Raw genomic sequence first — 14,936 nt, 5'->3', positions numbered from 1 at the left:
GTTTGGGTTGTTGGGGTTGTGTGTGTGTATTTAGAAAAAGACAAAACCTCTGCCACAAGTCTGCCCCACTCCTCTGGCAGAGATTCTACAGCTGTGGGCAGAAAGGAAATAAATCTGTGAAAGGAAATAAATCTGTGAAAGGAAATAAATCTGTGCTGCTGCTGTGCTGGAAGGAGAAGGTCTCACATTTCCTCACCCAGCTCTGTCACTGGGACACTGAGTTCACACATGAGCCCTGGTTAAAACTCACTACACTCTTAAATATAACATACAGATGATATAATATATATAAATTATATAAATATACAGATGTAACTCTGTAGACTGTCCCCTGCCCCAGAAGAGGCAAGATTCACAAAAGGATTGATGTAAGTCCTTGCTCCCCAGGTCCAGTTCAGCCCAGTTTGTGTCCCACAGCCATTCCCAGTGAGCAGAGGCGTCTCCTACCCATGGTGGGGGATCCAACCTCACACTCCTGCCCTGCAAAGCTGCTGCCCAGAATCTACACAGACAAGGAAAAAGGAATATTGCACACGAAAAGGAAAAATCCTCTCTCTGGAGGGTGGGATCAGCTCTCCAAGGCCACTGAGCCTGGGCAGAGAGAAAAGGTCGAGCAGAGCCAGGATGTCACTTGAGGACACAAGCTGAGAGACACACAGGGAAATTCAGACAGTATTTACTGCAGAATTAAAGAGCCTGTCCTAAAAACTATTTCAGTATCCCTAAATGCACATTCAGTACCACACTTGCTTAGATAAACATGGGGGCTCACTTGGAAATGAAAAAACCATCAGTTAACTGCTGGAAATAACCAGAAGAGTGTCCTTAGTGTTGGATCTCAAGGATTTCTTAAAGACAGTTGGCAGAAGGGAGGGAACACCTCGCTTTGCTTAAATTCCTTTTCCCCCATTGCTAAATAAAAGTCTCCTGAAAGCCACAACGGGTCCTGTAACTTTAAACCTGAGCTGAGATCATAATTTTGGTCCTGACCAAACAGCGTGGGGAGGGCGGGCCTGGCTGCTCATTGAGGACCACTTTAGGCTGCTCCCATCCCTTGGCTAAAGAAAATAATTCTGACTCCACTCAGTTTTCTTTAACTGCTCAGTTATCATCTGAGAAAACCTCCCCTCTTCACGCTACAGCAGCCGAAGGAATATTTGGAATACCAAAGTGTTTTTTTGCAGTGATTTCTTTTTATCATCCTAATTCTCCACTGCCTCTAAAAGAAAAAATTCGAATTTGGATCCGTCGGGTTTCAGGATTGGAAAGCGACTCTCTAAGCAGATCGAATATGTTTATAAAAGCTCTACTCTTCATCTTCCTCCTCGGGAGCCTGCCTTTTGTAGCACTTGCTCAAGAAGGTAAGGAGAAAGTTTGGTTACAATTATTTCCAGTCATTTCCTGTAATTTAGCAGTTTCTGTGCTCTCTCATGGGTTGCATAGTTACTCTGACCTGTTTGTAAAACTTTCTTTGAAATCCTTAAGCTGCAGCTGTGATCTGGAAAGAAACACAGCAAAAGTTTTCTTCTGGGCTGAGTTTGAGTCTATTAGGAAAGAATTCTGTGTGTGAGTGAGGGAGGGAGAGGGGCAGGGGCAGCAGGGGAGATTTTCCCTGGAAATGGCTCCAGCCCCCCTGGAACACCCTGCGAGCAGGGATTGAGTTTTGCTGACATTTAGGGGTGTAATGCCATGAAAGTAACTTGTAAATCTGCTCATTCAGGAGTTTAACTTCTGTGCTTAGAGACATTGCAGACTCTTAGCATTTGAGCCTTATGCAGGGCTTTGCTAAGTCCAACTTAGCCAGAAGCAATGCATATACAATGAAGGAAACTAAACCAGGGGGAATTATTGACAGATATGAAAAGTGTTATGTACCAAAAAAATTAATTTGGAAACCTACGTATTTTGAATTTTATAAGAAAGATACAATATACACTTTTAGGTAAAATAAACGTTTAAGTCTTTCTACAGCTGAAGGAGAGGAGTCTGATTTGTTAAGAGTAAATCAGAATTACCCTGCCCAGGAATGACACTGTGAAACTCAGCTTTGCTGAGCAGTATTTGACTCATGGTGAATGAATTGGCCATGTGGCAATGAGGTACAGAGCTGCCATGGCCATGGAGCTCCTTCCAGGGAGCAGCCCAGCAGTCCCAGTGCTCTGAATGCAGGAGCTTTAAACTCAGCCCACGGCTCTTGGAAAGCACAGATCTCCTCACCAGGCTTAGATCTGGGGACTCAAACTGAAAAAAAATTACCTGATTTTGGCCTGTTAACAATCAGTATCATCCTGCTGAAAGGATGGAGCTCTATGGGTGTACACTGTGTGGATATTGACTTGAAACTTCTAATGGTGTTCTGTATGTCAGACCATGGGGCTGAAATTTGGAGTTATGCTCCAAAACTTCACAGAAAAACTAAGATCAACAAATATTAGGCAGGTCACAAAAGTTGTTTTCTAGGCTCATCCAGCCAGCTTGTTCTTAAAAAGCATCTATATTAAATGTACCAAATGTTTAAAGCCGTTAGAAATGAGGCAAAACCACCACTCTTTTAGAGAACTGCCTCAAGCAATCTGAGATACCAGAATTACAGGTTAAAAGGTGTTTCATCTTCAGGCTTTTGAGAAGTTTTTAAGCATATTTTCTCCCAACTCTGAGAGGAATCCAGCAATGACCAGGCTGAAATCCTACTAGTCATAATAAATATAAAAGTATTTCCTGCTTGCAGAATCCTACCTCTGCTTTATTACCTGTACAGTTTGCACTGAACTCCAGAGCTGGATAAAAATGTGATTTACATTATTTTAGGTTTTCTGTGTCTATTTAGGTTTTATGACCTTTTCTTCACATGGAGCCAGTAATTTAGGATAACTTCCAAAGGATACACCAGGAAAACAGACTCCAGATAAAATAAGTCTGGAGTATTTAGTGTTTATCACTGCTGTTTACTGATAACCATCAGCATTACAAGTTAGAACAGACATGAAATGACAATGCCACCTTCAACAATCTCTGCTGGCTGACAGGGAGAAGGTTTGCCTTGCACAGTGCCTGGTGGGCACATGAACCTCTGGGGAGCACAGCATGGCCTGAGGGTTTTAGAGGGAAAAGTCTCACCCTGATACCTCTTAACCTGGAACAGGCCATAGGGAAACCTGCAGCTACCCTTTCCTTATGGCTGGGCACTCCAGATTGAGAAAAGCAGCTTTGTTTCCATCAGGAAGCATATTTCCAATTTCCAAAAGCATTATTACTATTATTAATAATAATAATCCTCATTATCATTATCATATGAGCAGATAATTTTGGCCCTGCTGGTCTTGTCCAGCATGTCAAAACTCAGGCAAATCTTCACACACAGAATCAGACCAAAGGAGCTGAGATGGAAATTGGCCTGAACAAGCATCCAAACCAGTGCTTTGCAGAGGCAACACATTTCCTGATTCTAAACCTTTCCCATGGTGCTGTGTCATGGCAGGGAGGGGGATTACTCTGTTGGCTGTCACATAACATGAACAAAAGTTAACATGATTGTTTAACAAGATACCACATGTCATTTGGGCTGTATCAACTGTCCATGTGCCTGATCTTACCTGGAGGCAAACATTAGATTATATTTCCTTATGCAAGGCGGGTTTATACTAGGTCAGGTTACATTTGGTTTGGACTGAAAATCAGAACATAATTCAGATAAAAAGTATTTATATCATAAGAAAGGAAATTGGAATTTATAGTCAGCTATGAAGGACTAAAATGTTTTCTGTTTTTCAAAATCATAACAAAGAGAATTGACACAATCACAAGAAAAGATTGTTTCAAAAGAGTCCTGATCTATCCAAACTCTGTCACTATTTCAGTGGCAAAACTAAACAATAAAATCAGGCAACTCTAAAGGCTTTTGAAAATCAAACTGTTTGATTTCAACTGCTGGTTGTAAACAAAATGTACAAGCAAATGGAACAGTCACATTGACTCAGAATGGATCCAGTTTTCTACTAAATAAACACTGCACAACCTTTCATCCTGCATGAATAATGAGGAGTACTCTTACACATCCCATATATGAATCAAACCCTGCATGTCCAATACCCAAAACAATCATCACTGGAAGGAGAAAATCCTCTTGGTCTGCAAGTTAGTGCATCTGAATTTTTCAGTGTCTTTGTGGGAGACCGGCAGAGAACAAATAAAATTCAATTTCTCAGCTGGGCAAGCAGAGACGTTTGCACATCCCAACAGTTGGTTTTTGAATCTGTAAGTTCACAAACAAAGAAAAGAGTCATATTTAAGGGCTTACAAGTGGACCTTTCATTAGCTCAGGCTGCACACTAAAACTGGAAACAGAGAGGCCAGACTCTCAGCTCCTGCAATTCAGCAGTTTTACTGAATCTGTGCTTTTACCTCAGACCAAGGACTTGTAAATCATCTGAAAAACAAACAAACAAGCAAACAAACCAATCAGCAAAGAACCTGGAGAACATTCATGTGAATGTGGGGCAGTGCAGGGAGGTTTGAGGCTGCCAGGCTCCAGCAGGAGCCTGTGCTGTCTCTCCATGTGTCACCTGAGGTGAGCCACAGGGGACCACAGAAATGCCACTGCTGCTGCTGGCCCAGCTCAGGCACACGGGCTGGCCAGGGGGCACGTTTATTTTGTTGGTTTGTTTGCTTTTTGTCTGGATGTGGTCAGGGACTAGAGGATGGAACCCAAATGCTGCCAGATCCTACCCAGTGTGGCCTCCCAGGTGCTCTCAAAGGGCCCCTCTGATTTGTGAGTGCACAGACCATGCCCTGCACGGGGATTAACCCCACAGCAAAGCTCAGAGCTCTGCAGTGCACAGTTTGTTACACAGAGTTTCAGAAAAAGATGTGGCATGGCGAGTATAGGTATGCTGGGATGTGCTGAAGAGAAACAAATGAGGAAAAATAAGAGACAAATGCACTATTGATTTCCAAGTCTCCATCTCAGAAGCTTGGCCAAAAACCCTCAAAGGACAGAGGAGCTGATGCTGAGCACATTCTCATGTTGCTTTATGACTTCCTCATGTTTTTTCCATCCTTGTACTTGTTGATTACAAACACCACAACATCCAGCACGAACTGCACCAGAATAATCCTTTGTGAGGGCACAACCCTGCTGTTACACCACCACCATTTTCAGGCACGCATGAACTCTGTTAGGAGAGCTTGAGACACTGCTAAATCTGTAATGGGGACACACTTCACTCCAAACCCATAGTAAAATGTTTTTATGACTGTGAAACCCATCCAAACATTAGCTAGTCTATTGTTAGTGGAGTATAAAAGTCAGACTAAACACATTTGGAGGGAACTTGCCTGCTGCATGGCAATATAAAGGAGGTAGTCAAAAATCACTGTGTGAACAGAATTAACACCTAAGAGATTCCAGCTCAGTGTCTGGAGTGAGTATTTCAAACAAATGAATGGAGGAATCTGCAAAACATTCTGCTTGCAGATACAAAGGGTTAGTAATCTACAGCAAGGCAGCTGTGAGGCTGTAGCCTCAGAGTCCAGGGAAGGAAATAATTTAAGGAAAAGATTAATTATTGCTGTATTAATTTCTTAATTCCTTTCATTTGCATTTACATATCCCAGTATTTGTATGCAGATCCTGCTTTGTGCTGCACATCTCTCCAATTTGCTGCTCCCTTACCCCAAGTTTTGTACTTTTCTCCTTGTCTTGGCTGCAATTCTCCTTCCCAGTCAGCCATGCAGTGAAAGACTGAAAGTTCTGTGGTTCTGCCACTTCACAGCAAGTTACAAAAGACATTCACACCTTGATCACAAGCCCAACCTTGTTCCATCCCTCACTGCTCAGAGGAAACAATTAGGCTGTTGGTAAAACTGCAAACAGGGAACCAGGGTCACGGGGCTGCAAATCTCAACAAGAAAGCAATTTTATCCCATATTCAGGGGAGAGCAAGTCTGAGGTCAGGGTACTTAGTAGACAAGAAAGCAGAGGTTGACACAGCAACGTCATTAAAAGCATAAATTTGGAATATTAATCTCTAGTTCAGCAAGGAATATTTTAAAGGAATATCCTGTAAAGGAGTTTGTCATTTCCTTCCTAATGCCCACAGCTCTGTGGCTGATTTTACCGTGCAAGACAAAGCTGAGGAATTTTCCAGCTTCTCCTCTCCTGGCTTTGTTTCATGACTCTGGTTGGGATCATTGCACACCCCAAGCACTTGAAGAGCAGTTTCTTCTCTCTATCTGCCCAGTTAAAGCACATTTCGGTTTGCTTTTCTGTCACTAGAATATTGTAACATTCAGAAGAAATGTGATTTACTCGAGGAGCAGCCAAGTGGTTCTTTGCCACTTGGCACTGTCGGTTTAAACTCTGGCTTTGTTCCTTTGGCTAAGCCAGCCCCAGCAATAAAACCCATCTGGAGCAGGGTGTGGTGACCAAAGGAAATGTTTCTGACAATTCAGCAAAGCATTGTCATCACGAGCTACATGGAATACCTGGCCAAAGCCAGTCATACTCTAAATAAGGCTGAGTTAAATCCTTCCTTGTGCTTCATGACCATTTTCCAACTGGCAGACACTTTCCGAAGTTTCTGGTTTTCTGTCACCCACCTTCCTCTGTTATACACAGCAAAGCTGTCAGTCTTTGTCTAAGGAAACTGCAGAAAGCACTTCAGGATTTAGACAGTACATTCTTTCTCCTGAACAACAGTCTAGACACTTAAATACACGCCAGGGGATTTTTAATGGCATGACAGATGACTCCAGCTCCCAGAAAGAATTAACAGAGAAAGAAAATGCCAATGTTGTGGCCCTAAACAGGCCAAGGACACAGAGCTCTCTGGATACTGCAGATATGATTTTGCAGGAGCCCCAGGTACAAATGAGAATTTCAGTTCTCATTAACAAACTTCCCTACTTTTCTTAAGTCTGAAAATTTTAACTGTCCAAAGATTCAAGTTGTAAAATACAACCCCAGAATTCACTATATCATATTCTTCAAACCCTTACATTTCAAAGTATAAAAAAATTTTTGGCTTGGATTTGGCAGTGTTGAACAATTTCACAACAAGAGACACCTGTATACTTAAAAAAAAATCCAAAAATATAAAAATAATGGAAACCTATCCTCAGACAAAATTAAGCTAATGCTGTAGGTTTTGGACATGATTCTTGAATTGAGGATGCAACCAAATCACAGACAAAACTACTTTTGAAAATTACAGAGCTGCTGTATTTAAAAGGCAGATCCCTTGCAAATCATGCAATTTTGTTACCACCATGAAGAGAAGTTCTAATTCAGAACTAATTCCAGTAATGAGATACTGACTAAGACTCGGTTTGTTCACAATCAAATGACGGTGTCTAAGTGAAGAATACTTCTGCAGAAAGGCAATTCCTGTATCAGGACACAAATGCTGAATGAAATGCAGTCAAAACAGGATGGCCAACACACACATCCCCACCCAGCTCCTCAAACAACACCACTTGGTCTGTGACAATCCCGGAAGCAGATGCTGAAAATCATCAGTCAGCTCCAGATGTTTGCCCAGTTACAATTCCAACAGAAGAGTGATATGTCCCAAGCGACCCATCCTGCTAAACTCTCTGCTAGTTAATATTTTTAGCTGTTAGAAATAACTGAAGCTGGTGGGTTTTTTTTGTTTTTTGGGTATTTTTTTCATGTAGAAGCAGAGGGCAATGAGCAAAGGATTATTGCAGTACTTGCTGGAGGGAATCTTTTAAGGTTTGCCATTTTTATCTCCTGGTCTCTTATCAGAAATGGAAATATTCTATTTTGAGGACTTCCTATTTCAAGGACTAAGTTAAAATACAGGCTTACAACTGCCTTTACCCAGTGGTGTTTGGGTTTGTTCAGGTTTATACAAGGAAAGAAACGAGGTCCTACAACATTTTTCATCTTCAGAAGTGTCTTTGTTGGTTTTGGAGATACCTGAAAGAAATGCTAATGAACAACAGTTTTACAACTCCCTCTCCTTTCCAACACAACCACTGTGCCTTGCAAGCAGCCCTAAGAGGTTTCTCTAGTAAACTGTCACTGTGCATGGAAGTTGTGAGCTCAGCTCCCCCTAAGTGGGTCATGGGAGGTTCTCAAAGTAGTGTTAAACTTTTAAAGACATCAAATTTTGTCCTGGTGTGAGAAGCTGTGCCTGAGAGCAGCTGGAACTTTGAACTGAAAGGCTCCCAGCTGGAACTTTGGCAGGAGGGGATGCAATGATTAATTCACATCTGCAGCAATGTATAGCTGCCACAGAGGAGGCTCCTCTGGAGACAGCCCAGCACTGTGAGGCAATGTTTTTATTTACAGCCTCCTCTAAGATAATATTAAGAACACATGCAGAAGCACCACTTATCCCTGACTCTTGCTACATTTGGCCCACATCAAAACCAAGAAATGACACAAGCACACACCCCTTCAATCCCAGTTACATTCCCTTTGATGTCACTGGTGCTGAGCCTTGTACAGTCAAAGAAGATTAAAGTCCAGCAGTGTCTCCCAATTTCATTCCAATATTTAATTATTTATGGCTTTCTCCAACAAAGAGCTGTCTAGTGTCCAGTGTTCCTTCCTACAAATGCAGAGCACTGATAATAAACTGCCTCCCAGTCTTTCTCTGGGTAATAGTTGGGTTGTGTGTAACCACCATCACTGCTGGTCTAAACTGAACCTGGAAATAATCCAGGGGCTTCTCTGAATCAAATACAGACCCTCAGCTTGAGCAGGGCTGGGGCAGGACCTTCAGGCTGGCAGAAATCAGATCAGCCTGAGCTTTGGGCACTTCACAGGGTCAGATTCCAGCTTCCCTTTGCAGTTGGGGAAAGGCAGCACCACCAAGGGTGACCCAAATCTCAGGTGAGCTGAATTATCTTCTCGAGGTATTTATTTTTCCCTACAGACTATAAAAGAAGATAAGGGCAAGCAGACACTTTATTTAGGTGCCTTTATTAAGAACCTAAAATTAGGCAAGATTAATCTGGGCCACCTCCTTTTGTCAATCACAGTACTACTGAAATAGGTTTTCTACACTCCTGGCCAAGAATCTGCAACAAGTGTCACACGAAGAAAAATTATTTTATATTTCTTTGTGACATTCACTAATTTTCTACACCTTTGCTGTGTGACATGCTCTCCTTTCCTGCCTTCACTCTCAGGCAGTTTTCAGGGCTGAAAGCTCCTGCCAGGACAGGACTATGAGCAGCTTCTCTCAATAAGCTGCTTGTAGTTCACAGACAAAATTTATTTCACCTTCTACTGGGGGATTTTCCTCTAGTAATTGGTTTTCTCCATCTGTGCTTATTTTCAACTAGTGAATAAAGGGTATTTTTCACTTCTGCCTGGGATTACAAGGTAAACTGATCCATACACATTTGTGTTGTGAGTTCTATTGCTATTTCTTTGTTCCCACTTAACACTTACATAGCCATGATTGTACATCACAATATTGCATTCTAAAGGTATCATTAGAAGCAAAAAATAAGGATTATAAAACAGTGCTATATTTTAAATCACACTGATATTTAGAGACTGTCTAAATATACAACAAAAAGTCAGCCCCTTTTATGCTACTTCAACAATACCTGGGGTATTTCAATCAAAAATGACCAAACCATTATTTTTACCATCTAATTTGGAATTCTGATTTACCCTGTTCTAGTCTTTCCATGGATTATAAAGTGATTTCTGGGAGACTGACTGGCTTAATTGACCACTATATTTGGCTTCATGTTGGCATACCATAAATATAATTTCTTCATCTACTACTGCCCAAAGGACTACCAGCACACCAGCTCCTAAACAAAAACTGTAACTGTATTCAGGCTGGAAGGATACAGAAATATAAAATTTTACTTACTTCAGTAAACATGGAATGAGAAATCTTAGTTCAGTGTTTGTTTTCTTGGCAATGGGACAAAGCTCTCAATCTTACATTGGTGGAGATGGATAAAAAATTTCTAGTTTGGTTCAGAACACAGTTTTGGGAGCAAAGGAAAAATATTTGCAAGTTTCCAGTAGAATTAAAATGAGAATTTTGAGCAAAACCAGGAATTCTTTTTTTCAATGGCAAATCATTTATCTTCTGCATGAAAAATTTCCTTTAAGCTGTCAGTACATTTTTAAACCAATTTTAAAATTAAATATTAGCTTTTTTATTTCAAATAACATTTTTATATTAAAAGGGACAGGTAAAAATGAACAACATATAAATGGAATTCACAATTAAAGAAAAACATTTTCTGAGTGATACTGCACATCCCCAAAGAGATGTAACTCTTTTCTTTTCATTTTTGACTGCTATCAAGCAAAATGCCCATCCTTCCTAATTTCAGTCACAGAATAAAAGCTGTTTACTTGCCTCTATATCATATATAAAATAAGTAGGGTGCATTTAGGAGTAGTAAAATTTTCCATTCAAAGAATTTGGAACCAATCTAACAATTCAGGAATTGTCCAACTTCATATGCAGAGGAGATGAGAACGTTTTTAGGTCACTAAATAAAAAGTGTAATTAGTAGAAACAGTGTTTCAATTTAATAAAACAAAGAAGTTGTGAATATTTCTCATACCTAAGATATTCAAATGGTACTGCAGTTTTCATTTTTAAAAGAACTCCTGTGAAGAGCTGTCCTTCTTCTGATCTGGCTGCTTTGATAAATAGAAGTTAGATGCATTATTTGAATCCAGGAAAGAAGTTTTTGGTGCTTTTTTTGCCTCAAATACTTGCTCAGGACATCTATTTGTTCTTTGCTTTGGTTTCAGCTCTGGTATCTGGAATTAGCAGGGCCTTCATGCCCCAGGCAGCCTCACCTGTGATCAGCAGGAATTACAAACTCCCAGGAGCTCTCACAGCACATTAACATCACTCTGCCTCTCACAGCTTTATGAATCAGCACGAAATTGGATTAAATAATTCTTGGGTTTTCAGCACATTCTTGGTACTGCAGTTATCTCCACGCTGCTGTATCTTTCCTGTTCTACCTTGTTCCAGCTCATTTCCCTGCCAATGAATGATGGCTGTGTTTGTAAATTAACAGCACTGTGTGGGCCAAAATCTGAATATCCATTTCATCGAAGAGCACAGATGAACTAGGGGTCTAGAATAAAATAAAAACTCCTTACATTGTTACCTAAAAATTCAAATTATGGCAACTAGGGTTTGCAACTTTAGAAAAGCCTTAGGACTGATTTGTATAGGAATATTTCCAAACTATAGCTGCACCCATAAGCATTGATGACAGCTCTAAAAATAAAGATTGCAGCTGGGGCTGAGCTGAAAGAAGGGAGAAAGCTTTTACTATTTTAGAAAATTGAAGATGCTTGGAGTAATCTATCCCAATATATAAGCTAATGCTTAGCTTGAAATCTGGAATCATCACATCCACTTTGGAGAAACTTTTCTTAATAAAAAAGGAAAACTTTTCTTGGACAAAATGTGAGCAACCAGTATGTTTCAAGGTTGTACCAGAGTTGAGTGATGGGTACTTCAGCTTTCTGTACTCCTGCTTTGGACAAAAGAATAACAGAATTCAGGCTTTTTCCAAATAATTTCCCATTCCCATGTGGGCAAGGGCAGGGAGACAGAACACTGCACACAGGTCATGTTTAATGAAGTTTATGTGTCAGAGGAAACAGAACATGTGACTATCAAGTAAAATCCTGACTCATTTTCTAAAATTTTATTCAGCAAGCTCAGTTCTAGAAGGAGAAGAAAGTGCAACAATCGATTTCAGAGACAGAAATGACACAGAATTTGAAGAATTACCAACAGTGGTGAGTATATAATGCTAAATAAAAGATCCTTTATGCTACCTTCTTATTCACTGCCACCTCCCACCTCTTCCAACCCAGTATCTCTCTAACGGTTTCAGTGAAACTAAACTCAAAAGCGACTTTATAAAAACCCACTGAAAAAAGGCAGGTCTGCAAAATTCTGCAGCCTCCCACACCTTTTGCAGTCCCACCAAGAGATCTGGTGTAGAAAATCTCTAGCTGGGAAGATAGCCCAGCTTATCCTGGTTTGTTCTGGTCACTGTACACATGTCAAACGTGAGAGGTGACAGCTAAAAAAGCACCCACACCTGGCAGACCAAGAAATTAAAATCTACTTTATACATGGGGGCTTAATGTACCAAGGTTCTCTTTTCCCTCTTTCCCTGCCCGTTCTTGTCATTGCCCACAAGACTGCTCAGTGTAACAAATCTCTTGCAGTTTGGAGAGCTGAAGACCACAGAAAGTTCCTTTGTCCCGGATGGAGAAAGTGAAAATGCTACTGCTTATGAAATTACCACACCAAGCATTGATGGTAAAAATCCCTTTCATTTCTATTTTTACGTATCAAAGTTCTACTGCCATTTACTAAACAAAATCTGGAAATCTCCCACACACTCTCAAATTTAATTTGCTCATTTCCTATCAAAAGAACAACGTCAAACCATTGTGACAAAGTCAATTAAATTTTCCTTGGGTATAGCCTTTCAAATTGGAAGGCAACACTCTATACAAAGCAGAGTGGGTAATTATTGTTAATGATAATTATTGTTATTGATAATTATTGTTATTGATAATTATTGTCATTATTTTTCTGGCTTTACAGGTAAATGGAGTGGGGAACCAGAGGAACCTGATGAAGGTATTAAAGAGAAGATTTTCTTATAAAGACAAGGGGGGATGTAACTGCCAGGCAATTCCCTTCCCAGCAGCCCTTTCTGTGCCCATGGCATTAAATAAAAGTTTCAGGGGAGGCACAGCCCCCCTGAGCTGCCTTCCCTGGTTCTCCTGATCCCTGTCTCCATACCCACATCCACATGGAGCCCTTCAGCCCAAAGGCAGCCTGCAGGCTGCTGAGCATCCAAACCTACTTCACAATTCACAAGACAGGAATTTCCCCAAGGAGTGAGTGGGATGCAGCAGAACAGCACCAGGTCTAGCAGCAGCCTCTTACCAATGGTCTCCATGGGATACATACTAACATTCCCAATTTCTTCTTTCAGGTGGTCTGGGGACAATTGCACTGGTTGGAATAATTATTGGAATCATTGTTGCAGTTGGAATCCTTGCAGGAATAATAATTGCAGTTGTAAGGAAGATGTCAGGCAGGTACTCGTAAGTAAATTGCTCATCAGGCTTTTTCTTCGAGCATCTTCCTCCGAGCAGGGGCACAGGAATCACTTGGGAAATTTCTAAGGTTTCTATTTTGACAAAACAACCAATTTTCCAGTTGTACAGAGCCTTAGACAGACTCTGAGCTGCCAGTGTGGTAGGGGCTGTGCGTGCTCTCATGTGCTTCAGAAAACCTTCCCAGACAGTGTGCACATGCTGGTCTGACATCAGGTGCCTGGGGCTGGGATTACTCTGTGAGCAGAGTCATTACTCTGGAAGTGCTAAAGGACAAAATTCCAGAAGTAGTGGATATTGAGGAGTGATCTCTACCTTATTTTTCAGTGACACACAAATCTAAATAGTTTTACAAACACTGAAGGAGCAAGAAAACCCCAGAAAATTGAACAGATACTGTTGACCAGGAGAAATCAAAATAGGAACTAGGAAGAGAAATAAAGAGGTGACAGGAAAGACAAAGAGAAGGAGGAGAACAGATCATGTAACTTACATTTGGGTGATGATGAACAATGAAATATCTACTTTTTGTTTTCCAGGCCCTAAACACAGTTGAAACAAGCAACCATGCCATTCCATGCCAGAAAATACAAGTGCTTCTTATTTTATACAAACTAAAGACTATTCCTGTATTTGTGTGAGAAGATGATCCATGGAAAATATAGTCCAAGAATTTCAGCTCTATGGGGATACCACACAACCCTAAGGACCACCCTCACACCCCCCTGCACAGATCATGGAACATTTAATAGGACTAACCAGAATTTTACTAGAAGAAAAAGATTTTGCAGTAAGCAAAAACCCTGCAGCAAAGAGATGTACATCTGAAATGTGATTTGCAGGTATTATATGCTTGGGTTTTAAATGCTACCAAAGATTATTTCACATTACGTTGCATGTATTCTTTTAGAACAAACAAACAAACAAAAACAAAAAATAAAAAGTGGTTTTGGCTGGTTAAGTGCTCCTGGCATGTTTATCTACCACATGATGTATCAAAAAGGAGGATTTAGCTTCAGTGAGAACCAGTTATCTACAAAGTAGGAAAATACTGGATATTGGAAGCTAAAATCTTTCCATTACTGATACAGATTTTCTGCTCGATTCTTATGTTATTTTGTGGCAAAATATGGTAGGTCTGGCTGGAACTGATCTACCAACTGAAAGCTTGCTCATCTGACTATGGCATCAGGAATTTCCTGCCTTCTCTTGTTGCAGAGACATGCAGGAATTGAAATACACATCCTGAATTAAGGGGTGCTTGGAAAATACCCAGTTTTGATGGGTCACTTTAGAGCTGCCATGTAGAAGCTTTCGATTTAGTGTATGCTGTGGTTTATCTTTATGCCTGTCCCATTTTCTAAGTGTACAGTTGAATTGTTTGACACCATGTGCAGCACCAGGTCGGAATGTGTCACTGGGGTGTGATGCAGCTTTGGAGGCTGCAGCTCTCCTGGGGCATTTTTAGAGCAGCACGACCTGAGTGTACAGAGCTCAGAGCAAAGGCTTTGCATGTCAAGTGGCTGCAGTGCATCAGGTTTCCTAAATTTCATGGCACTTCAGTGTTTGGTGTAAAAATCATGAAAATCAATATTGTCATCCATTGTTCAATTGGTCAGCTTATCTGTGTTTGCTTTTCTGTTTCTTTCATGTGCCTTGAACTATCATATCAATACAAGCTTTGGAAATAAAAATCATGAGATAAACTCTATTATTTTACAACATTTTTTCTTGGTTTTCTTTAAAAAAAAGTAAAATGTCTTAAACTTCCTTCAATTTTCCTGACTTATTTTGCCACTTGTCTTATCAATGCGAT

The 14,936-nt window shown here is 40.6% G+C and overlaps 1 protein-coding gene across 3 annotated transcripts; it reads left to right on the top strand.

Annotated features, from left to right (window-relative positions):
- The first annotated feature begins 908 nt into the window (after positions 1–908).
- On the top strand, positions 909–14,831 carry PDPN (podoplanin). Of its 3 annotated transcripts, none has more exons than XM_014881777.2 (6): positions 909–1,361; positions 11,691–11,776; positions 12,215–12,308; positions 12,600–12,635; positions 12,997–13,102; positions 13,660–14,831. In XM_014881777.2, the coding sequence occupies exons 1-6, from the start codon at positions 1,292–1,294 to the stop codon at positions 13,664–13,666; spliced, it is 399 nt and encodes a 132-aa protein (XP_014737263.2). In that variant the 5' UTR covers positions 909–1,291; the 3' UTR covers positions 13,667–14,831. The 3 variants fall into 3 exon arrangements, with proteins under 3 accessions (XP_014737263.2, XP_014737262.2, XP_088034854.1); XM_014881776.2 differs by having other exon boundaries at positions 946–1,361; positions 12,997–13,108; XM_088178728.1 differs by having other exon boundaries at positions 952–1,361; positions 12,997–13,098.
- The last annotated feature ends 105 nt before the right edge of the window (positions 14,832–14,936 follow it).

This window comes from Sturnus vulgaris, chromosome 25, assembly GCF_052056855.1.
Source record: "Sturnus vulgaris isolate bStuVul1 chromosome 25, bStuVul1.hap1, whole genome shotgun sequence".
Taxonomy (NCBI): Eukaryota; Metazoa; Chordata; class Aves; order Passeriformes; family Sturnidae; genus Sturnus; species Sturnus vulgaris.
This window is presented reverse-complemented; position numbering and strand designations above follow the sequence as displayed.

What these genes read in the sequence shown, in the direction of transcription:
- PDPN (XM_014881776.2), top strand. Translation starts at nt 1,292, where the DNA reads ATGTTTATAAAAGCTCTACTCTTCATCTTCCTCCTCGGGAGCCTGCCT. An exon ending in TGTAGCACTTGCTCAAGAAG is followed by an intron (nt 1,362 to 11,690) that starts GTAAGGAGAAAG and finishes AATTTTATTCAG; the next exon opens with CAAGCTCAGTTCTAGAAGGA. An exon ending in TACCACACCAAGCATTGATG is followed by an intron (nt 12,309 to 12,599) that starts GTAAAAATCCCT and finishes CTGGCTTTACAG; the next exon opens with GTAAATGGAGTGGGGAACCA.